This window comes from Poromitra crassiceps, assembly GCF_964638095.1.
Source record: "Poromitra crassiceps genome assembly, chromosome: 2".
NCBI classification, from domain to species: Eukaryota; Metazoa; Chordata; class Actinopteri; order Beryciformes; family Melamphaidae; genus Poromitra; species Poromitra crassiceps.
In genome coordinates this window covers 1,782,724-1,809,259 of record NC_139624.1, presented here as the reverse complement: position 1 = coordinate 1,809,259, position 26,536 = coordinate 1,782,724, and the positions used below count along the sequence as shown (strand labels likewise).

Genomic DNA, 26,536 nt, shown 5'->3' with positions numbered 1-26,536 from the left:
TAGGTATGTAGGATAAGTGCTGGCCCATACAATATTGCAATAAGTTAGGTATGGATATACAAGACTATAATATAACATTAATATACCGGATCTGTTGAGGTATTTGTGGTCTTTTCTGATAATTCCCACAGATTTAGAAAAAAAATTTGACACCAAATCAATGTGTTCTTTCCAGGAGCATTTTTCGTCAACAATTACCCCCAAGAAGTGAGTGGAATACTCTCTGGATTTCTATTCCTTCAATAAATACTTTAGCATCATCAAATTTCTTCCTGCCAGGAAAGATTATATAATTTGTTTTCTTACGTTTAAAGACAATTTGTTTAATTTAAACCATTTTGAATAGGCAAGGAGTCCAGAGTTAGCTTCAGAAATGAGGGTTTTAAAGTGCTTATGGGAAAGAAAAAGATTAGTGTCATCTGCAAATAAAATAGATATAGAGCTAGATACAACGGCAAGATCATTTATATAAATCAAAAATAATAAAGGGCCAAGAATTGAACCTTGTGCCACACCACAAGTCATAACAGCTTTGTTAGACATACAATTACCAAAATAAACAAATTGGCTTCATAAACAAATTGGCAAATTGTTGTTTGTATGCTGCCGTTAATGCCTGTAATAATAAACAAAAGAAAAAATGAGGTGAACAGACTTTGCTGTGAGGAGCTGTCAGAAGGTTTCACCTGTCTCTCCTAACTATCCACACATCTCCTGCGCTGCTGACGTATCCTCGTCTCGCTCCCTTCACGTTTGCGGATGGTAGAGATAGAAACAAATCACAAGGACTTTATTGCTGTCATTACTACAGCCGTGTGTAACGCAGGTCACCATCCGAACACAATTGGAATGATACAGGTAACGCTAACGGCGGCTAGCTTCCTATAAACTCTGCTCTTACATAGGTTGTCACTTAAAGCGGCTGCGCTATGTCAACAACATGGCGGCAGTAGGCGTGCCCGTACGTGAGTGACGTCAATCGAATAAGGTCTATAATGATCAACAATCAATCGATAAATCAATCAATCAATAATTTTCACTCACAGGGCACCCCCTCATAATTATTTATAAAAAAATAAAGTATACAAGTCAGGCCTGGATAAACAGAGTAACCAGTGACTCCTGCTACCAATTTACATGTAAAAATAAATAAATGGATAAATAAATAAAAATCTCTTAATTTTCACACAATTTGAAATCACACAATTTATCAGTGAAATACTGTAATTTATAGATTCATTATGCTATAACTTATTTTTACTGATACTTATGCTTATATTAACCATGTGGCACTCAACATATTCTAATAAACATATTCTGGTTTATTTCAAGAAAAACATTTTGGCTAGTGGAAATTCTAATTGGCTGGTAACTTTAAAATCTAGCAGCTATATTGGCTGGTGATCAAAAGTTAATTTCAAGCCATGCAGGGAGAGCAGGTGGTGACATGGGACTGAGAAAAGGAGTAAATCTAATCCTAATGTTAATTTAAAATTAGATATTCCTATAAATCTGGCTTCAAACGACCAACATCTTTATATAATATTTATTATTATTATAGCATTTATTAGTGGCCAGGCCAGCGAAGCGGCAGGGCCACTTATTGTATTTGCCTGTATTCTTCTTCTCCCGGGAAGTTCGACTTCCCATGCATGAAAACTAACCAAACTTTGCACAAAGGTCCAGTCCCATGTCAAACGTATTTGGCGCAAATTTGGCGACAATAGTCCTAACAGCGGCACTACAGCGACCGTCTAAAGTTTCAAACTTTGAAAATTCATAAAAAATCAGGCATACGTGCTACAGCTTTGCAACCTTCACCAAAATGTGGGCCCAAATGAGGAGAAACTTTTGTACAATGCAACCTATGGCCAATTATGAAGTCTAAAGACCGCAAAACTGCAAAAACTGTCAAACTAATTAAACCCTACTCCTCCCACATTTTTTCTTCAAACGACACCAAACTTCAGCATCTGCATCGTTAGACTGTCCTACACAAAAGTCTCAAACAGATTTTCGATTGGTTAAAAATTGAGCCCACAGTGCATCAAAACGTTGAATTTTGCCCCCGTGTATAGCCTAACTGCCTTAATTACCTAGGGCAAGCCAGGCTAACTTATAAAGAGAAAACATTGCATGGATGCAACTGGGACGTATCCTTAGTGATGTACGCTGGGGTCATAGGATGTGTCGGGTCTCGCAACATCATACACCCTCGCCCAGGTGACCCAGCCGGGGCTGGCCAAGCCCCAACTTAAGTCCCAGTAGCTACCCACGGTCAGCCCTCTAGGAAGGGTCGAAGGTGGTCACGTGGTCAGGGCCACTCAATCCGCTGCTCTGGAACTACTCTGCCGGGACCGGGGGGGAGAAGGGCTCTGGTACGTAGAGGGACCGGGCTCTGTGGGTTGCCACCCGGCCGGGCTCCTCCCTCGTCTCACACGGTCTAGGACCTGTGCGCTGCACCAGACTCCCCCGCTCCAAACATCTCATTCCGATGTGATGGTATCTTGGTGGATACCATGCAGTACCAGTAATTGGTGGCACTGCAGACTCCACTTGTGGCCTGAATTGCCCTCCTAGAAGGCCTCTCATGGATTGTTGGGTGCAATAGTAGTGCCTAAAAACTGGCAAGGCCGGCCCTCCTTCAGAGAAGGGCTTTTGCAAGTGAATTTTTTTAATTCTAATGTTCTTATAATTCCAGATGTAGGACAGAATTATGGAGTCCAGTTCTTTAAAAAAAAGCCGATGTAAGAAAGATAGGAAGGTTTTGACACAGATAAAGGAACCTGGGAAGTGAAACCATTCATACGGCCAATCATGGACAAAGGGAGGATTTCGAGTTTTCTATACATTGTTTAAGCCTTGAAACAAAATAATCAAAATTCAACCTAAATATTAGTTTAGAATCCCTGGGTATGGTAATGCCAAGATAGGTGAGGCGGTCCTTTGCCATTTCTTGGGGCATTTTGTCTTTATTTAGATAGGACAGTAGGCAGACAGGAAAGGTGGGGAGAGAGAGGGAATGACATGCGGCAAAGGACCTCTGGTCCGATTCGAAACCTGCGTCGGCCGCGTGAAGGACCGAGCCTCCCTCATATGCGTGCTACAAGGTGTGCCACCAGGACGCACCCTTTACCAGTTTGAATGGGAGATTTTCCAGGAAACCGGGAGTGAAGACATCAGAGAAAGGCATAAAGTCACTCTTTGTCCAGTTAATTGTGTATCTGGACAGCTTACCAAAGGAGGTTATTCATTCTAGGAGAGGGGGGATCGATTTCTCTGAGTTATGTAGGTATAATTACATCGTCAGCATACAAACTACGTAATACAGGTCTCAATGCCTCCGACCTTCAGGCCTGTAATACTTGGGTGACTATGTATTTTTAAGGCAAGGGGCTCAAGCGCAATGGCGAAGAGGGCCGGCGAGAGAGTAATGGAAACCTGGTTGACCTATCACCGTTGGTTATAACTGAACATATTGGACTAGTATATGAGCTTTACCCAGGATATGAATGAATCACCAAATATGAATATGTGCCCATTAAAGAACACATTACAGAACAATTGTATCTAGAGAGAATAAAACTAGTCCAGTTGGTGGCCATTCTAATACAACTGTCCACCAAGTTTTCTTCTTCCGTCGTCATGGGAGCAGATTAAAGCAGAGTTGTGACATTACAAAACAGAGAGACAGATAACTTGTGGGTGTTGTAGTTTATTTCCAGTATAAATGAATGACTTTACAAAGTTCTGTCGTATTTTATGATCTTTGTTCCCCTCTGTTCCCTAAGAGCCACTGACTGACCTCAGATCATCCAGTAGGAGCCTGTGTGTGTGTGTGTGTGTGTGTGTGTGTGTGTGTGTGTGTGTGTGTGTGTGTGTTGGTCCCATTGTTTCTGATTCGATTGGTTGATAGTGTCTTATAAACTTTTAGATTGACTGATTGACAAACCCTGAAGGCAGACATGTTGGTTTGTTGTCAGAATGTGATTAACCCGCTGATTCCAGAATACATTTCAAAACTTTATTTAACCAAAACACACAGACGGTAACAGACTAGAAACTATTATCTGCATACAATCAAATAACACTGAAAAGATATAAATCACAACAATACAAACAATAAAAGATACATTTTCATTCAATGAATATTTTCTAGAATAGTGCTGAAAGAACAAAGCTTTGGTTTCTCCCCCCTTTCTCTCTGTCCCTCTCTCCTCTCTCTCACCTGTTTTCTCTCATTTGTGTCTATGTAATTACAATTTGACACTTGGCACACATCTTCATCCAAAGCGATGTACAGTACATATTAGATTTAATACAACAGATGCAAGGTGCTAGTCAGGAGAGAACAATGGGAGTAAGTGCATTAAAGCTACAGATGTTACCTGTTTCGAAATACACTATTGCTGCAAAAGTACTGTGGTCACAGTGATGGTTGGATTTTTTTCTGTGTTTGCACCACTGACCTAAATAATGAACAGAGCTATCCCATTCATCTTGGTCTCCCATTTGGAGTTGAAACGTTGGCTGTCACCATCTTGATTTGTCGTCAGCAGAGTGAATGGGTTGAGTCTTTGCACAGCTCACGTGAGATGGTGGTTTCCTAGAGCCGCAGCTCCACCTGCTATTGGTCCGTGAACAAGATTTTAAAATAAAGCGGAGACTCCACAGATTTCAATGGTATTAGTCTGATCACTCTACAACCAAAACTCACTGAAATAGCAGCCAAAGAAAAACACTTGGACAACCATAGACAGCATTTTTTGCCTTTGGTTTTGGATATCATGCCCAGAACGCTTCCAACGTGCACAGACAGCGCACAGAGCTGACTCGGTAGCAGAGCTGTAGTACTGTGGGAGCGCAGGGGAGCGGAGCTCCCACACTTCTTCTCCAAGGGTTTGTTTTTACAATAGTAAAATAGAGGGGGGGTTGTTCCTCATATAGGTGCGCTCCCCCAGTTCTCCAGATAGCACTACACACCTGCTCGGTAGCTAGTAGATAACGTTAGCTAGCTAGCATACAAGATAATACAATTAATAATTCTCCCCCGGAGCCTCTCCTCCGCCATGTTTATTGATATTTTTTAGTCCCGCTTCTTCCTCAATTCTGCTTGGTCGTTCGGAAAAAGTGACATTGATGAGCAGTGCTCCTCAAAGTTAAAAACACTAGCCACTGAGAACGCTAAAGACCAGGCGTGGTGCTGGGAAGAGGAACGCTCCAATAGCACGTCTGTACCATAGAGAATGAATTGCAGAAAGGAGCTGGCAGCTCAGAAAAAGCTTTCTGTGGACACCATACCTTACTGTTGCCACAAACGGTGCTTTGAAACAGGTAAAACTACTAAGGTGCTACGAGGCAGTGCATTACATTATATGTCATGTCATGTCATGTCATTTAATATCATGCCATGTCATGTAATGTTATGTTATGTCATGTTTAATGTCATGTCATGTATGTAATGCATAGAGGCAGTGCATAGAGTTAGAGTGCATAGAGTGGATACTAAAGCAGAAATGCTGTTACAATGTTACAAAGAGGAGTTGTTTGATGGTTTGACCCCTGATGATGTCATGACCCCTGACGTTACTTCATGGCGATGGACTGTCCTCCCATCCCATCGTAACGTCGCACCTGGAAGATCATCAACAGAGACACCAGCAGGCCCAGCAGCTAGAAAGGTAGACAGACAGACAGGTCATCAGAGATGTAATCAGACAGGCAGACAGAGACAGACAGACAGTGTTGACTTGAGGGCGGTGTCTGTCTTACTGTCATTACATGCCTTTAGCCCTGCAGAGGGCAGCACATGCTAATTTACAGAGACTGTATACAAATATGTACATAGCTTCCGTGACGTCACCCGCTGGTGTGTGGACCGTTTTGAAGCCTCAGTTTGGCATTTTGACTGTCGCCATCTTGGTTATTTTGGAGCAAGAAAGCAGCTAGCGTGAGACCAGGGGTTTCCCACAGAGCTACGGCTCCTATTGGTCGGCCAGCTGCCTCATCTACGTACATAACGTTTAGTTTTGTATGAAATCGCTCAATCAACTACATCTCTCGTCTCGCACTATATACGCCACACCAACACGACCTGGGGGGGAAGTTATGACATCACTTAGGTGCCTGGTTGAGTGTAATCTTTCTAATTTATAGGTTATAGTGCAACAGTTTTATGACAAACTGCAACTTTTTTGACTTGTTAAGTTCAGCGTTCACCACTGCTCATGTTTGTACATGCATCGTTGGTGCATGTAGGGCCCGACCGGAGGGGGCGTGACTTTAGCTCTCTATGGACAGTTTCACCAGAATTGTGTTGCTAGGGAACAGTTTGGACTCAAGTTTATTGTCAGCAACAAGGACCCTAAAAAGAAGGATGACATCGCCCGTGTTGGGGGTCGTTACTCAAAAAAGTAATATATTACACATTACTTTAAAAAAGTAATGCCTTACTTAATTACTCCCTGGAGCAAGTAATTCGTTACACTACTTGTTACATTAATTTAGCGTTACTCCTAAACATTGACTGAGATGCATTGTCAGTTAACAACATGACCTTACGCTACATATGCCCACATATCAGCATAAATCGGATAATCCCTATCCTAATGAGGAGATACACAAGATCTTTGTTTCTGAAATGGAGACAACTCCAACTTTGGATGACTCCACACGAGACGACAGGATTTATTATTCTCCCCGGGTCCAACATGAAGCGCCATGCGCTCTGCCATCAACACAAAATAAAGTGTCTGTACTGCAGCTATATCCAGAAAAATAATGTGAATCACTTACAGCCTTCACCATAGAAATATCTGACTCTGGCAACATTTCCTCTGACAATGCAACAAGCCTGTTTATCTCTGCCTTTCACCTTATCTGCTGCTACACATGTTGAGCGGTCAGCGTGGAGTCAGTGACTCTGCCAGCTTTTTGTTTTGTTAGCATGTGGCCTTCCGGTGTTTGGGGAGATTTGTCGTGTGCACAGCGGTGGATAAATTCTGGCCTGAGCAAAGTTTGCACTTTACCATCACACTCCTGTCCTTTCCTGCAACAATTCAAATCATCTCTTTTAATCATGTCTCTTTAATCTATCTTGTACCACGTTGCCTTTAATATTCCTGTCTGTATTTGTGCTTTGCTTATGTGTTGTTTTGTTGTTGTTGTGTTGTTGTTGTTGGTGGTGCTGTTGTTGTTTTTAGATGCTGCCATTTTGGCCAGAGCCCTATACCACGAATGTTCTATAAGAAGATCCAGGATCTGTCCCTTGATCGATCAGCTCGATTGTAGTTAACTTGTACCACGAACCTCGGTTGCCACTCGTTTAGTGGAACCAGGTTTTTCTAATCAAGCCGAGAGCTCGTGCACATGAAAATGCCCGTGCACTGGAGTTGGGGCTGCAAAAGAGGCGTGTTTTTTAACAACTGCCAATCACAATGCAATATGGACTGCTCCAACTTCTACAGCGCCAGACACGCCTATTTCCTCGTTCATTGAAACCGCAAATAAAAATCCGCGTTGGATATTATTAGTCTGTTCCTGAATGATTGTCTAAAGTTACCACTTTTATCCACACCAGTAATTTCTTTGAAGAGCGGTTTCTGCCTCCACGTAGGCTATCTACAGCAGCTCGATTCACCCTCTCAATATACTCAATAAAACCGGCATGTCTTTTGTGGAAGCAATGTGTAATCTATCTCAGTCCAAAATCCGTATGTATAGACCATTTAGGCTCAATGAATAATAATGATCTCATGATGTGTTTAGTCGCACTGATTGAATAATTCCTATAGGCTAATCAATAAAAAAAAATAATGATAATAAAATAAAATAAATGCTTCTGAACTGAATCGACACGGTACGTGCGGGCATAGATTTCATTTATAAAAAAATTGCCTATTTTGTGGTCACATACAGTATATAGGCTATTGTCAGCAGAGTCGTATATCTCCATATTTCATATAATGATGCTGGAAATATGAAGTTCAATCACATCATACAGGCCAAAAGCAACACAGTTGCAGCTGCAAAATGCAGGAGTAGCCTAGATATGAATAATCTGTGTGCAGGCGATCCCATATTAAATTGCTTAGATGTAGTAGGCTATTCTAGCATGTATGACCATTTCAATTCCAACCCAACGTCAGTCTCAGCTCTGTTGCGCACATGGCACTGTGCGCTTTGAAGATGTTTATGTAACCTTTTTATGCCGATTTAGTGATATTTCTCCACTCACTATTCAGCTGCAATCGATCGGCGGGGGTCAAACAACATATAGGCTACTTGAGAGCACAAAAGTGAATATATAAAAACATATTCCAAAGTGGTAAGTAGGGCTTAATGTAAATGTAGCCTGCAACAAGTGCAAGGCTTTACAGTAGCCCTTGATTAATTCAACAGGAGCCTTTTTTTTCCCTGAATGATCAAATGGATCCTGCCGGTCGCGAAACACTCTTTCTCTCCTCAAAGCCCCCCTTACAATTTGTGCTCCTTCCTCGATGGGAAACTCGTCCAGAAAGGGGTTGGCCATTTTTCCAAACTGCTGATTCGATTGGTTCGTGGGCGGTGCCTTTTAAGGTCTAATCTTATCCTTGCAACTTAACCTGCTGCGGATCAGGTTAAGTGTGAAGCATAAGTTGCTATGGAAATGTGTTTACAATGCTCTATGTTTGAGGCATTACGGACACGTAGTAGTTTCGGGAAGTTATACTACAAGAATGGATCGGCTGAAGGGACACAGACGGGTGAACCAACGAATCGTCACTCATCATGCCTAAAACCTAACCAATCGTTACTCCTCCCCTTCCCCCAGCCCACCCATTCTAGCCACACAAAAGACGTGAGCTGTTGTCAGCTGTTGTGTTGCGCAATCGAGTGAATGAAACCACGATGTTTTCTCTATAATCCTGCAGATTCAAACCCGATCCTGAAAATGGAAGAACTTATGTAACGCAAGTAACGACTTGAGTGTTTGATTAGTAACTGTAATGTGATTACTGGATTTAGGGACTGTAATGCCTTACACTACTCTGACAAATGTAATGTGATTACAATAACGCATTACTTTGTAACACGTTACAGTCAGCTAACGCGTAACTTAGTAACGTGTTACAGTCAGCTAACGTGTAACTTAGTAACGTGTTACCCCCAACACCGGACATCGCTCACCTCACAGCGTTGGAAGCATTTGTCAACCAAAGGTGAAACAACGCAGATATGATGGCCCCACAGCCTGGCCCCTATGCAAAACTTGAAAGCTGTGACGTGAGTGATGACCTATCCTTCTTTTTTAGGGTCCTTGGTTGGTCAGGAACAGGAAGTAAGGCTAAGGCCAAGTAACCTAACAGTTGTCCCCTGGACCAACATTTCCAAGATGTGGTTAAGATTAGGGGTTTCTCATCTAACCATGACCATAACCAAACCCTAACCCTAACCAAATTGTTGTACTTGCTTAAACCTAATGTCGAACCCTAATGTTTTATAAAAATGTGTGTGTTCGACCAGGAATCAATTATTTTAAATCTCAGGTTTTGACAGGCAACTGAGAGCTGCTTTATCATTCGTTCAATGTTTTATGACACAAAAATGGAAGATAATAGCCGAAAGTACTGCCCACTTCAACCCCAGCCTCAAAAAGCAGTGAAAACAGCGAAATGGCAATATTTAGGATTTGGGTTGAAACTAATGTCTAGTACTTTTTGAGGCTTACAGTTAGCCACATAAGATCCTAAATTATATAGTTGGAAGGTTTTGGTGCATTTTGCTTGCCGGGGTCTTTAACTCAGAAAGATGCAGAAATGCGTAAACAGGTTTTTATTACAAGTCAACTTCGTACTGTTACCTTCTGAACTGTGGAATGCTCGTCTAGATCTCACAATAGTTCGCTCGGTATTTTTTATGAAGAGGTTTTTTTAAGAACTTTTTAATCTGGCATTTAATTACGTTTATTTTATGTCCATGGTCTTACCTTTTTATCCATTCATTCTTAGATTTGTCCCCCTGATATTTTATTCTATCATAGTATTTTATATTGCTATATTTTATGTATGTTGTATGTTGTTTTCATCCATTTAATTTAATTTATCTTAACCTGTACTTTAATTGATTAGCTTTGTATGTCTCATATTTTCCTCTCTGTTTTTAATTCTTCTTTTTATGTGAAACACTTTGGGCTATAATATAGCACCATGTCGCCGCTATACACACACACACACACACACACACACACACACACACACACACACACACACACACACACACACACACAAATATGATGGATGTTCTAGCTTACTGCGGTGACAGCAAATCCAAAGAAGAAGCCCATCCCGATTTTAAAGAAAAAGTCAAAGAATGAAAATAAGAGTCCGCCGCATGACTAGAGAGGAGACAGAGGAGGGATAATTAGTTAACAACATCACTGATTGATCTTTTTTTTTGTATTGGTTGGATGATTGATTGATTGCTTACCAATAGATAGACTTTGTCTGGACCTGTCATTCCCTGTAAGGAAACATGGAGAAAACATGGTCACCATGACAACTTTGAAACTTTTAATTTGAAAAGATGCTCTGCTGCTGAGTCAACGGAAAGCTGATAGGAAAATCAGATTCAGGTGAGAATTACCTTTTTAACTGACTGCAACTAAAAACGCTGTTAAGCCCAGTTCACACCAATGATTCGCAACGCAATGAGTTGAAACTTGCAACTTCTATTGACAGTGCGAATGCAAACTGTTTGGTGTGAAAGCACCTTTTGTCATTGTAGAAAAGGGTCCATAATGGCCCACCGTCAGGCCTGTTCTTGGGGCAGTCGATGCCCACGAGCCGGCGCACCAACGACGTAATGATGATGACATCATCAATGATGACGTCAGAGTTCACCTGTGAGGTCATCGGCGACGTCAGGCGATCTAGGCTGACTGTGATGGCGGACGGGACTTTACGGGTCACCGATGATGTCATAGCATGGAGTTCACCTGTGAGGTAATCGGCGATGTCAGACCGATGATGTCATAGCTCCCTGGACGTTGTGACATCACAAAATGCGGGGATATAAACAAAGTGTTCTGTGACGCTATATACTATCCGGTATCCCATATACTTCCGGTATTCTTACTTCCTACTACTCTACCTTCATAATGCCTACCCTTGCCACGACCAAATCCGAACCCGAGCTGAATCCTGGCTATCTTACAACCAGCCAGGCCCTGGTGACCGACTGCCTTACAACCAGCCAGGTCACGAGTGGTATTCCTTCAACCGCGTCCGAGGACCGACATCTCGGTCCCCATCTCCATCTCTGTGATTCTGACCGATCACGGCCCGTGAGCCCTCATCTACGATCCAGCACACTTCACGAGGCAAGCCCAAAAGCTTCGCCCCCAGCAAGCCCACAAGCTTCGCTACAAATTGGTCCTCCGAGCCGGATCAGAGGACTTGCGACGCTCAGAGATGGAACAGGAGTCAGGTGAGCTCGCTCTGGCCACGGCACCTCGCCGACCAGAGGAGCAATCCTTTCCCCACCAGATCGAATCTGGATACAGCAGGAGTAGTACTCAGGTGCCCCCCCTACACTCCCACCAGACGATCAGATCGGGGCAGGAGCTCATCCGCAGCCACCAGGAAAACAGACTCCCTGCTCAGGCAGTCCATGCAGGGCCGATCTAGCTCGAGAAAAGGCTAAGTTTGACGCTACGATCGCGCGCCAAAGGGAGACCAACCGGGACATCACTGAATACTTCAAGGAATCCCAACGCACTGGCAGGTCCCATCAAGTTTACCACCAGTCAAGTCCGGACAGGTCAGGTCATGGAGGTTTGACCTATGACGACAGAGTGTAGACAGAATGTATCCTGCAGCCCCAGCGGGCGCAGGAGTCACCATCATCAGGGCACAAGCCATCATGACGGAATATTTTCGGCCCAGGTCCTCGCCTATGACCCGGAGACCCCAGGCCGGTATGGGTCAGCCCGGTACCAAGGGGTCCGGCCCTCTTCCCGAGCAGAGCCTCGGTCGAGGAGCCCCAGTCACTCTCACCATCATAGCGCTAGCAGTCACCGCTCCCACCATAGCGCATCGCGATACTCTAGCGCCAGCTCACGGTCAACCGTACGCGCCCACTCCTCCTCCTCAGCCCAAGCGGCAGCTTACGAGGAATACAAGGCACTATTGGTGACCGAGAGCCTCCGCCGCCAACACGCGGAGGAAGAGGAAGCTGATGAGGAGTACCACCGGCTGAACGAGCAAACCAGAGCGGCGCAACGGGCCCAAGAACAGGCCCACGCTGAGGCGCAACGGGTCCAAGCAGAGGCTCAGCAGGCCCAAAAACGGGTCCAAGAAGAGCAAGAACAGGCCCAAGAGGAGGCCCTCCAAGCTAGAGAGCGGATCACCCGCCGCCTGGGGCAAGCTGAGCTGGCGCTGGACGAGGCCCGGGTTCGTGCCCGGCTGCAAATCGAGCAGAAGCACGTAGCGGCCTGGCCTCGCGCCCGTCTGCTTGCCGGGGACCCGGCAGTTTCACCCATGCCTCGCACCCCCCACGACCAGGGTCAGGTCAGCACGGTGGCTCCAGAGCCAACGACCCAAACTTCGGAACCCACTGTTCCAGTGCCAATGCCACCAACACTCCCACCTAGGACACGTCCGCCGACAAAGGTTGCCAACCCTGAGCATGCAATACAGTGCAACGGGGCGGCTGAGCCCGCCACTGGGACACCCCACACTCAGGTAGGCACGGCGAACGTTGGGACCAACAACACGGGGCACAGTCAGCCGGCCGGCGTCAATCATTCCCACAAGATAGCTGGACACGACAGCTGGGACCCCCCCAGAGGACGGGACCAGCCATCTCAACTACCTATTCCCAGAATTCACCTCCTGGCCCTGCCCGGGCTCATGGAGACAACTCCAGCCAAGGCCTCTAGGGAGGCCAACAAGTCCGAGCAAGTGGAGCAAGTGGACATGCCTTTGCGGACGGCGAGGCAGGAGCCCCAGATGCTTCACGGGGTGGCCGTCTCCCTCATCGTCTCGCCGGCAATTTGCCCAGAGCAGACCTATTGCACCAAGAGAGCCTTTACGGAACCGAACCTTGGTCTAGGCGAGCAACCTCACCCCATCACCGCCCTGCAGCAGGAATCCCTCCCGAGGAATTTGCCCCTCCATCAGTTCGGGAGGATCCATCTTGTCCTGCTCATACAGCACCTATGGAAATGGGAACCAGGCTGGGATGATCCAGTCCTACCTGAGACACTGCTGCAGGCCTGGGAAGATTGGGAGGACGAGCCACCGCAATCACAGGTAGCTGTTGTGGTCGACATTGCGCGGGGAAGGCCCCTTCCCGCACTCACCACCAGCAGTCGGGGTTGCGGATCCCCCTTCCCTCTTCTCAGCCCAGATCGCTGGCCAGAGACACCCCAACTCCACACGACCGCGGATAAGAGCGAGGAGTTGAAGCCAAGTTATGGTGGCCTCAGGTCGGCTCCCCCCATGCCGGAGGAGTGTACGACCTTCGGTGCCCTCAGTGAGGATGCCACACCGGCGCTCCACGGGGCGGCCAACGAGGCACTAGGGGCAGAGGCCTCCCTCCAACGAGGGCAGACAAACTGCCTCCTCACCGACCCTACGCCGCTGAGGTTCCTCAACTGGAAACTCAAGCCACCAGAACCAGAGGCTCCTCACTACCGCAGTAGCTGGGTAGACCCCCAGGTCCTGAGCGGCTCTCGCGCTGACCTCACGCCGCTGAGGTTCCTCAACTGGAAACTCAAGCCACCAGAACCAGAGGCTCCTCACTACCGCAGTAGCTGGGTAGACCCCCGGCTCCTGAGCGGCTCCCGCGCTGACCTCACGCCGCTGAGTTTCCTCAACTGGAAACTCAAGCCCCCAGAGGCCACTACAGCTCACTACAGCAGTTGCTGGGTAGACCCCCAGCTCCCACACACATCCTGGCCAACGAGGACAGTCACCAAATCTTGGCTCTTGTGATGTACGGGACTGGACAACTACGTGTAGACCCGTACCTACACCTGGCCGGTGGCCAAGCGGACCACAGCCCCCCTCACTGCCAAAATAATCAACCAAGCCCTGCCTATACCAGGTGGGACTGGAGGGCCATTCCGGCCATTTCTGGAAGAATACAGATTCCCCACAGGAATCTGGGAGCGGCTGTAGAAAAGGGTCCATAATGGCCAACCGTCAGGCCTGTTCTTGGGGCAGTCGATGCCCACGACCCGGCGCGCCAACGACGTAATGATGATGACATCATCAATGATGACGTCAGAGTTCACCTGTGAGGTCATCGGCGACGTCAGGCGATCTAGGCTGACTGTGATGGCGGACGGGACTTTACGGGTCACCGATGATGTCATAGCATAGAGTTCACCTGTGAGGTCATCGGCGATGTCAGACATAACACCGATGATGTCATAGCTCCCTGGACGTTGTGACATCACAAACGTGGGGATATAAACAAAGTGTTCTGTGACGCTATATACTATCCGGTATCCCATATACTTCCGGTATTCTTACTTCCTACTACTCTACCTTCATAATGCCTACCCTTGCCACGACCAAATCCGAACCCGAGCTGAATCCTGGCTATCTTACAACCAGCCAGGCCCTGGTGACCGACTGCCTTACAACCAGCCAGGTCACGAGTGGTATTCCTTCAACCGCGTCCGAGGACCGACATCTCGGTCCCCATCTCCATCTCTGTGATTCTGACCGATCACGGCCCGTGAGCCCTCATCTACGATCCAGCACACTTCACGAGGCAAGCCCAAAAGCTTCGCCCCCAGCAAGCCCACAAGCTTCGCTACAGTCATAGTTTTATAGGAATTCTAGGCACATATTGATAAGTTAGCAGTGGCTAACTGTTAGCTAAAACCAACCGTCGGTTTGCTGATGCATCCACTACCAGTGCAGGCACATGAAGCGGGGATGTCACTGCCCCAGTCCTTGGGACCCGTCACTCCACAGCATTTGTTCTATAGGGACAAAGATTGGACATTGTACAAAAGTTGTAGGAGTAACAGAAATTAACTGTTTTGCAGAATAATGGCATAAAATCTAGTTAGGCAGAAATGGCCGTGGCCTATATGGATGGATACAGATACAGTACAGATACGGTTCAGAAGTTATAGGCCAAAACGGGTGAGTGACATGGCCTGAGTAGTGTGTGTGTGTGGTGGTGTGAGGGGGATGGGTGTGCTGGTGGTGGTGGTAGGAACCCACCTGCCAAATGTGGTTGCTCTGGGACCTACGGTTTCTGAGCTGCACATATTATTATTGGATGATAATCATCATCATCATCATCATCATCCTAACAGATATAATAGGGTTCCAGCAGGGTTCCAGCAGGTGCAGTGCTTGGCCCCCTAAAAACCTTCAAAGTATGATAATTCTAGCTAGCTCCCAGGGTAACAAAGCTAGCTCCTGGGCTAACAAAGATAGTCCTTACCCCTGCATTTGTCCTATCCAGCCTAAAGTCATATTATGCTTCAGCAGCAGAAATAGTACACATTGCACCATAGAGCTCAACAGTCATGTGATGTTTCTTGCCCCAGAAGTGAATTCCCCATTCATTATCTCCATAGACATTTTGAAAAACCCTTATATACCCCTTATACAGCTGTCAACATTGGAGCTGCGCGCGCATCGTGTAGGCAAAAAGCCGTGAGCCCAGCATTGACAGACACAGAGAGCTGTGTAAAAGCCCGGCTGTCAGGACTGCTCTGTGCCCATCTGCGACACACAGTTAGATTTTAGTTTTAAAATGCAGTTCTCGGCTTACTACCACAGCTTATCGCCTAGTGATAAGCAATGTTATGCATCGAAATTAACGTTGGTTAATGGGATACGTCTTACAGACCCATACCATACGCACTGGCGCTGTCAATTGGCCAAGCCTAGAGTGGCCAGCAATACATATCGTGAATTCCTTTATAACTGGGAATAGCGTAGATAATTATTCTGTAACTTGCAAAGATATATTGTTATGTTGATAATGCACACAACTCAATAATGACATTATGTAACGTAACTTGGTTGTTAACTAACCGAGCGATGTGGCTGAGCAGCCTACAGCTACAGGCAGCTTACCTGATTATGAAATGAGCACTACAAAGTCGGGCATTTTTAATGATGTCCTCGTTCCAATCAACTCAATAATGACATTATTTAATGTTACTTGGTTGTTAACTAACCGAGCGATGTGGCTGTTACTAGCAGCCTACAGCTACAGCTTACCTGATATGAAATGAGCGAGCACTGCAAAGTCGGGCATTTTTAATGATTTCCTCTTTCGGCTTGCAACCAAAGATGCCTACGGTTAGCATTAAAAGCAGTATGAGTTGACGGGATTCGGTAAAACTTTAGTCCTTGCTTTGTTGATAGTGTAACAGACGGTTCAGTGTTGTGTTGTGTTCTATTGCGTGTGTGCGACGCTGTGTATGTTCCCTTGAGTTGCCGTAGAACAGGATATGTGGGGAGAAGCTTGTTATAACGTTACAGCCTGGCTCTATCATTTATTATTTTATTAACCAAGTGTGGATAGGCGGACATGAATACTCGGCTACAATAGCTTTCAGATTCTGGCATCGCACTGCACAACACGAAGACATGTCTAGCTCGTCTAGTTTTCCAGCCAGTGGAAAACTACTTGCCAGGGCTGTCTGTCTTTCTGCCTCCGTCTTGCGCATCGACGCTGCGTGATGTCAGTGTGACGTAGTCGTATAAGGGGTCTATATAAAGAGTTTTAAGGCTTGAACCAAGCCAACCAGTCTTCCAGAGAATCGTTTGCTGAAAGTTAAATGTTTTATGGTCACTCACGATTCTCTAAGACTGGTTGGCTCGATTCAAGTCTTAAAACTCGTTATATTAGGATTTTTCTAAATGTCTATGGAGAAAATGAATGGGGAATTCACTTCTGGGGCAACAAACGTCACGTGACGAGCTCTATAAGAACGTGTGCTTAGCAGCCTACATAAATATGAGTTCACGCTAAATGGAGTAGGCTGCTTTACAGTAGGCTACTTTACAGTAGAGTTTGCCGGCCAGGCCCGGATCTCCGGGGGTGCAAAAGCATGCATTGCACCCCTCAGTTTAATATTTTGGACCCTCAGTTGAAATTTGAATCAGCGGCCAATATTACTGTGTTCTGTAGCAGGCTCATTTCCATGCTAGAGTTAAGATACTGATCATGTGAAACTAGAAGAGCCAGGGCCGCTGGAAGTCATTTTAAGCAGGGGGTGCTGGCGTTTTTTTTTTACATTTTTTTGCCATATTTAGAGGAATATCTCATTTTAAATTAACATTAGGATACTGTTGTGATGTAATTATTCAGTATTTTCTCATTTTCTCACTCATTCAGAGCAAAGAGGGAGATATATAGCATGATGATAATGCTCTGAGTCTATATCTCCCTATTTGCTCGGAATACACCAGTTAACATGACACAGACTTAACATGATAGAAATATTATCAGCAAACTTAATGACTAGACTAATTATTCTGATCTGAATGGCATATATCAAGAAACATTGACTCCTCTCTTTGCTGTATAGTGGGAGGTGCATTTTTGAGTAGGCTATTAAAATAGCATGTCAAGTTCACGTTTCTTTATTGCCAGATTAAACAATTCGTATTGGTTGTTGGTTGGTTCAACACAACATGTGCGTGCATGCGCGCTTCTTCTTCTATAGCCTACAAGCATGTAACTTCCTTGATTGTTATTGTTGATAATTCTATTTAAATAGGCTACATTTTCATTTCCCGAAACATTCTTAAACAAGAAAGGAACATAGTGCACTGCAAAATATTTTTAATTACATTTGTAAAAAAAAAAAAAAAAAAAAAAAAAAAAATTTGGGAAAAAATCTAGGGGGTGCTGCAGCACCTGCAGCACCCCTACTTCCCGCGGCGCTGAGAAGAGCTGAGGTATCCATTGGTATCAATCATGTTAACCTAACTCATCGGGAAGGGGGCTAAATAACGCTCCAACGTTACGTGAAATTTTGGCAAGGGAAAAAACTGGTATGACCATTTTGAAAGGGGTCCCTTGACCTTTCACCTCAAGATGTCTGAATGAGAATGGGTTATGGGTTGTCTTTTATATTGATATTTGTTATTTGCCCTTGACATCTTGCTCTATACTGACACTTGATACTTGACTCCCTCTACTGTTTTTATGTATGTACAGCACTTTGTAAACTCTGTTTTGAAAAGTCTCCCCTTTACACTTTATGCTAATCCCATGCAGTTTTTGGCACACAAAAAACACGCCATTTTTTGCATGCAGTGTAAATGTATTATTTTTGCATATTCCATTTGAATATTTCGGCATGGGGTCACTAAACTGTCTTGGAATTGCCTAAATTGGGTATGGAAAGCTGAGAATCTTGTGGATTCAATGAGCCCCCATTACATTCATTCATCTGACTCCGGACCGTAACACCTACAATATTTTTCTTTTCTGTTGTCAGCCTGCACTTTCACTACTAGTGTAGTAGTGCACCCCCACTAAATTCAAATGCACCATAACTAATTTTGTTCTTGAAACATACCATTTGCTGGTTTTCGATGAGAGAGGCTTTGAATTTCTCGTCTGTCATAAAGGCCTCAGCAAATTGACTGGCACCGGTCTCAAAACCAGACTTGAGCTGTGATGAGAGAGAGACAGAGAGAGTGAGAGAGAGACAGAGAGAGTGAGAGAGTGAAAGCAGCGTTAGTGTTAACATCACTGCCACCAGCATTATTATGGAGAGCACCACATTTCTTGGCAAGCCCCACCCTAATCTTCCTCTGATTGGGTTGGATTTAGGCATGAGTATTGTCCCTCCCTCACGCTCCCTCCCATCTGTTTTCCATATATCCCTGACTATTCACGAGTTTCCTGGTGAGACTGTGGGCGCTTCCATGACACCCTCCCTCCCTGTTTCCAGCTGTCGGTTGCCTGTTTCCACCCAGGACCGTTCATAGCGAAAGAGACTGAAAATAATCATAATAATTGTTGTGACTTTGTACCTACCTATGTCTTGTAATGGAGCCCCCCAGCACAATAATTTCATACGTGCATAATTGTACAACGGAGTGACAATATCTTGAATCTTGAAAGAGAGAGACCGCTAAAGCTACGTTCAATGACCAAATAATAAGAGTTCCGGTTTGGACGTTTAGCCTTCAAAACAAAAGCGGCCGCTATGCAACCACATACTATTTTTAGCAATTTCGGCTAAAATAAGCCCGTACAGTACGAGTGAATTGACATTCACCTCGTTTTTGTGAAATATCGCGGTTATGCAACTACACAACGTTACTATTTTTAGCCATTTTGGATAAAATAAGCCAAACGTTCTTTGGCGCGCACGTCCTTGCTAGTGAAAAAAATGTAAACAGGAAGTCGACAACCGGCAACCGCTGAGAATCATGGGAAACGTAAGTCCAGGAATAAGGTCAATACATCTTAATTGTTATTTGTATCTGTTTGCTTGTTGCACGTATCTGTTGCCTGTTCCTTGTTTTCTATTTTCTTGTTTTCTGTCGACTTACTCTAAGCGGCTTTGGGTCATTGAAAAGCGCTATATATATATATATATATATATATATATAAAATAAATGAATTATTATTATTATTATGATTGCTTAAGGTTAGGGTAAGAATATAAGGGTAGGCCAATCAGAGGCAGAGTAGGGCGTTCAGAGGCAGAGTAGGACAGGTCTTGGCAAGAAATGTGGTGCTATCCATAATAACACCCGCTGCCATCATCTTCATCATCATCAATAAGTAGGTTGGTAAATAGATAAACAAATAGACATTGACAGATATATTTAGACATTTGGATATTTAGATAGACATATATTTAAATATATGGGCAACGTTGCAGACAGAGTAGGAAGGCTGATCCGTGAGCGGCTGCTTCTGGGACGCGGGTCCGGGTCGTAATCGGCCTCGGCTGGGTCTACTGGGCGAGGGTGTATGATGTTGTCAGACCCGAAACACCCCACGACCCCAGTCAACATCACTGATGACGCGTCCCAGCGCATGCTGTAGCATGTATACTGAAACCCAAAATAGACATATATAGATAAACAGATATTTAGATATATATTTAGATATATATTGTAGATACCTTATTTCTGTAGGCAGCAATGATGATCCCAATAATCAACATGATGAGCAGTCCAACCACCATCAAGCCTGCAAACTGCCCGACCACAAACAATGTTAATATTCATTAATATTATGAATTGTCAGTCATCCACCTGATCAATGAACACCATAATGTATTATAGATCCCTGTTGGTACCATCTGTGGCGTAGGCCTACTTACCACTTTGAGGACCAGCTCCTTCTCTAGACATCCTGTAACCACTCCAAAGACGGAGACGCTCAGCACGCCGATGGCGAACACCCAGAACCAGCCGACGTGCGGAAATCCTACTGTATCCAGCTGTATCGCAATGAGGATGAGAAGAAACACAGGAGTAAGTACACATATACAGGAGTAAGTACACATATAAATGAGTCCATCTTACAGTATATACAGTAGCAATCTGGGAACCCAGAATCTATTTTTATTTGAAAAATAGACTGGGAGAGCCCTACCTTTTTTCCCGGCTTCCTGTACAGCGCGCCTCTCCTGCCATCGTCACTTCCTTTTCTGCGTCCATGCTCCACTGTTTCTAAATAGCAACTTGCACCGTGACTTTCCAGTAATTTTCCACTGTTGTTGTAAGACAAGTTGATGTCTTCTATGCAGTGTGTTTATGCATTAACGTTATTAGCAAATAGCCGAAACGAAGTGACGGTGGCTTTTCCATCACTTCCGCTTTCCTTTTCCGCGTCTATTTCGGCTATTCACTAATAATGTTAAAACAGCATACAACAACAGTATGCAACAACATACTTACAACAACAGTGGAAAATTACTCTAAAGTCACGGTGCAAGTTGCTATTTAGATTGTAAACAGTGGAGTGCGGACACGGAAAAGGAAGTGACGGTGGCAAGAGAGGCACGCTGTACAGGAAGCCGGGAAAAACGGTAGGGCTCTCCCAGAGTATATTTTTCAAATAAAAATAGACTCTGGGTTCCCAGATTGATACAGTAGTAACTACACATATAAAGGAGTCAGTACATAGTACAGTATATTAGTGTTGGAGTACTCAAAATTGGTCTTGGTCTCGAGACCGGTCTCAAGACCACATTTTAATGGTCTCGGTCTCGTCTCAGACTCGACCTCCAACGTTAATTTCTGCAGTTATTCCATTGATAGCCTGCGATTGTAGTTATTTGAGACCTGGGTAGCTATAGCTAGCAGATTAGCTGTAACCATGGTAACGCTTGCCGCCTCGTTTGTTCTTATGCAAAAATCCATCTTATATTTTTTTTACTTTTCCTCGGTAGGAAACCCATGAAACGATAAATAATACTGTTTCTTCTTTGAATTTGAACAAAAATGCACACTACATGCCTGAGTGCTTTTACACTGAGCCGATTGTTATTGTATCACGGCGAGAGAATGGACAATTGCTGCTGGTGGAGCTAACAGAAGTGTGCATTAACATATTCCGGGGTGGCGGCCATGTTTGTGAAATAGGCCTGTTGTCTGACCTCTTCTTGTTTTCTGCTCCTAGACCACATGATGGACAAAGAACCAACAGAGGAACTCTCCCTGCTGTGGCTCATCTGCCCAGCAGCAACACATGTTGGTTTATGTGTAAAATATAATAGCTAAAGGTGTCCTTTGCATGGAACTGCAAAGTGCAACTTTTTAGTATTTAGAAATAATGAAGCTTGCTTCATCAATGAGCCAAACTGTCAGAATATTTCCAGAATTGAGAGGAAACAGACTCAGTTGCCCTGTTATGCAACTTTCACTAATGAGGAGGACTTCACAGAGCTATTTTCCTCTGCCACAGCTCAGACCGCTGTGGGGTGAGAGGTGGTTCCTGGCGGAGTGATCTGGTTCTGGATGGCCAGTTCAGATTGTATACAGTAGAGTTCAGATTGTAAACAGAAGAGTTGACATTGTAAACAGTAGAGTTCAGATTGTGAACAGTAGAGTTCAGATTGTAAACAGTAGAGTTCATAGTTCAGTGTAAAAGTTGAAGATATGTGTGGTAAATGACTGTTCGCGTGCTAGCTGGTTTGGGTGTATTTGACCCCTCCTCGTTTCTGCTCTGAAAGAAAACAAAACAACAAGCGGTGGAAACCTTCCTCTTCATCTGCTGTCCATTAAGGAGCTAGAGTGAGCCAGGTCATTACAGCCTGACTCCACTTCCCTCCACACGCAGCAAAAAATTACCTCAAATTACCTCCCTGTCTGTGGAAAAACTCTCTGCTTAGGAGCAGCGAATCCTTCCCCGAAATGTCCTGACTGTGTCTTATCCCGAGTAAACTGAGAAAGGGTTATGGTAGCTTTAAGGTTTATTTGACAATAAAGGGCTAAATAAATCTGTAACATGTGTCGCTGTTAACAGCTTTTATTAGAAGGTAACAGCATAGTAATTCTGAGCAGACACTTTCCATATGCTTCTCTGCTTTAATCAGACTGTTCTCTGAAGCAGCGAAACAGCTGACTTCAATTTGGCTGTTTACTTTCTGAGAAGCTTTTTACCCAAAGCTGCATATTCTGTTCCTAATGCTAACCCAAAGCTATGTATTCTGTCCCTAAAGCTAATGCTAACCCAACGCTGCGTATTCTGTCCATAAAGTTAATCCTAACCCAAAGCTATGTATTTTGTCCAGTGGCCAAACCCCCCAGCTTCCCTCTGATGACGCGGAAATTAATTGAAAAGTGGTAGTTCCTCGAATGGCCACTAGGCGTCTGCTGACAAAAAATCAAGATGGCGACGGCCAACGAATCAACTCCAAATGGGACACCAAAATCAATGGGATAGCTCTATCCATATTTTTTAGGTCTGTGATTTTGTCGCTAAAGCTAACACTAACCCAAAGCTCTGTCCCTAAAGCTAATGCTAACCCAATGCTACTTATTCTGTCCTAAAGCTAATGCTAACCCAAAGCTATGTATTCTGTCCTAAAGCTAAGGCTAACCCAAATTTACCTATTCTGTCCTAAAGCTAAGGCTAACCCAATTTTATGTATTCTCTGCTGGACAATGGCATCCATCTTCAGTTGTTGCTCCCGGCTGAAGGCCTTTAAACTGCTACGGCTGGGCTGAACTTTGTTAAAGCATAAGGGACATTGCTTTAGAGGAACTAATAATATCCATTCTGTTTATTAAGAGGTGTATGTTAAGTAAAGTTAGGTCAAGTTAAGTTCATGTAAGTTAAGTTAAGTGTCCAGCCAGCTGGCCCAGACGTCGATTGGAGATTGCTGCATCTGCATGTGAAATCCTGCTTCCTTGTCTGTACTGTCTGTTAGCATGTTCTCATGTCAATCACAGGGTTAACATGTCCTCCCTGACCTCTGATCCCTCTGCTGACATGTGGGCATGCGTGTGCATCTCACCTGTTCAACATAGGGGCCAGCCTTCACCACTCCCACAACCAGCAGAATGCCCACGATCTGACAAGACACAAAACATTACATTGATCACAAATCACCTTACATTATTACTTTGATCACAAAACACCTTAAATTACACTTTGATCACAAAATACCTTAAATTATTACTTTTGATCACAAAAGACCTTACATTATTATTTTGATCACAAATCACTTACATTATTACTTTGATCACAAATCACCTTAGATTATTACTTTGATTACAAATAACTTTACATCATTACATCGATGAGACACAAATATTAACAATTTAACAAAATAAAAGCCACAGGAAACGTTTTTGTCTGGTCTGATAACTTACCAGCCACAGGAAACGTTTTTGTGTGGTCTGATAACTTACCAGCCACTTTCACCATTTCACCAGCAAATTAGAACATATCAGTTTTTTTTTTTTTTTATTTAATAACATTTATTTATAAACCTTAAATAGGATCAAATCTGTTGAATTTCAACTGTGCTAATTTAGTAATTTCTGCTCCATTGTATTGACATCAGTGTGTGCTGGTTGTATTCTGTACTTGACTGTACTTTTGCTTTTGGTCACTAGAGGGTGTCCAGGCTCCAATAATAAGCAGACAGGTTTGGGGTTGGACATCTTTCTCAAAGCAGCCCCTCCCCATTCCTCTGTCCTTTTAGGTTTCAACTAATGATCAGCAGTTGTAAACCTTCGCTAACTTAAGGCCCACTTTCTGATCGTAAGAAATCAGATAATTGTGAGAAAAATGAATTGTGCATTTGAATTGGATGGTTTTTTCGTCCTTGTGCACATTTAGCTATATACAAATAACTAGTGTTGTAATTTGCAATAATAATAATAATAATACATTACTATTAGTAGTAGTAGTATTAGTAGTAATATTATTAATACTATTGTTGTTGTTGTTATTATTATTATTTTGATACAATTTGGCAGTATCAATGCGTCCACGGCCCGCTAGATGGCGTTCTGAGGCCCAGCAGTGGGCCGCGGCCCAGTGGTTGAGAGTGGCTGATGTAATGTAATCTAATATAAAGTAATCTAATTTATAGTAATCTAATCTGGTACCACAGCTGTTGTTTGAGTTAATGGACGTTTGGCGGCAGCTGCAGTGTGTTAGGGTTAGTCTCATTTCCGTTTGAAAGGAGACAAGTTCACACACAACACGAGAGAGTGCAGACCATGGTTACTAACCATAACCCTCCCGCTGTAAATTGTGCTCAACTGCTGTAAAATGTCATTCTAATAAAAGTCTATTTTTCTACTTCTTAGCATTGCGACAGACACACACACACACATGTACGCACGCGCGTGCGTGGGCACACACACACACACACACACACACACACACACACACACACACACACACACACACACACACACACACACACACACACACACACACACACACACACACACACACACACAGTCCCACAGTGGGCACACAAGGTGAAGTCACCAGTAGATTACTGGCTCAAAAATAGACTCCAGTAAAGTTTAAAACACAGTTACAGTTTAACAAAGTTTAAAACACAGTTACAGTTTAACAAAAGGATATAATATATATATATATATATATATATATATATATATATATATATATATATATATATATATATATATATATATTATATGTGTATATGTGTATATATATATATATATATATATATATATATATATATATATATATATACTTATTTTTTTACTCATCCCCGTGTGGGCACACACACACACACACACACACACACACACGTGCGCACGCACGCGCACACGCACACGCACACGCACACACACATGCGCGCACAGACACACCCCTGGAGCTGAAAAACATTTTTCTATAGTGAAGGTGAAAAATGTTGGCTTTAACTAATGGCTTCAATCTGAAATTGGAGGCTTAAGGTTAGCCCTATAAGTTTAGTTTTAGGTTTAGGTTAAGTTTAGGTTGAGTGTATTCTAAGTTGATCCTCGGTGTGTTTTGGGTTAACTCTGCTCAGGAAGCCTGTTTACTCAGCCAGCGGAAAGCTGGACTGTTTAGGAAAACGCTTCAAACGTCAGGAGTCTTTTTTAATTTCACATTTTACTCCACTTCACAATTTCCTATTGTAATATTTATACCTCTTCAAATCATCCAACATAACTCCAGATGCTTATGCCCAAACACATAACAAGGTACAACTGTTGAAAGAAAAATCTTAAATTAATGCCACATGAAGAACTGGTGTGAATTGTGTTTTTGTGAATTTGCTCCATTTTGCTTTGTTCCATGTGACTAATTTTTCCTTAATCATGTTTTTTTTATTATCTTTATTTGCAAATAAACTTCACTGAACCAAACAAACTACTTTCCACCCCCAAAAAAGTCTACTGTCCGCCCCTCCCCCCCCCCGTTCTTACAGAAGTCTGTGCATCTGCAGCTCAAAATACTCAAAATGTTTTTTTTTTACCATCATTAGTTAACTATCTCAATACATGCTACATGCTACTAGAGTGTGTGCCTTATTGGATTTGCAAAGAAACTGAAAAAAGACATGAATAAAAAAGTGTTCCCACTTACCCCAAACAAAACATTGAAGAAAATAAAAAGGCACTTCAGGCATCCATTGATTTTCCCCATCTTCCGTCTAATGAGTGGCTCTTAGGTTTGAATGCAAAGTGTAACGGTGAGTAGAGTCTAATCTGCTCTTGTCGACTGCTGTGACAAACTACAAGCACACTCACTATATGTGTGTGTGTAGGATGTAGAGCTGCAGCACATAGAATGGTTTTCTGTTTTCCACCTCTTTCACACAAGATGGACTCTCCAGCAGCTTAAAGGGATATTTCACATTTTTGAAGAGGGGTTGACTGAGGACGCAGATACAGTATGTACCCCCCCCGCCCCCAACACACACACTCCACCCCCTCTCTGCCATGCAGCCTCTACAAGAGGATTTTTCTGCAGCAAGCTGAGGCCCGTCTGCCCAGAGGCATCACACGATAAATCACCTGAATATCAGCTCATCGTTTACACAAGGCCAACCGCGTGTTAGTAACCGGAG

The 26,536-nt window shown here is 43.8% G+C and overlaps 1 protein-coding gene across 1 annotated transcript; it reads right to left on the bottom strand.

Annotated features, from left to right (window-relative positions):
- Positions 1–4,010: 4,010 nt before the first annotated feature.
- Positions 4,011–26,235, bottom strand: LOC310772462 (tetraspanin-8-like). The gene is made up of 9 exons (XM_083632285.1): positions 26,053–26,235; positions 23,465–23,521; positions 20,321–20,440; positions 20,120–20,194; positions 18,554–18,649; positions 14,882–14,977; positions 10,468–10,500; positions 10,292–10,375; positions 4,011–5,673 (listed from the first exon to the last, which is right to left on the bottom strand). Exons 1-9 carry the CDS (start codon positions 26,110–26,112, stop codon positions 5,587–5,589), a joined length of 708 nt encoding a protein of 235 aa, XP_083488411.1. The 5' UTR covers positions 26,113–26,235; the 3' UTR covers positions 4,011–5,586.
- Between the last annotated feature and the right edge of the window lie 301 nt (positions 26,236–26,536).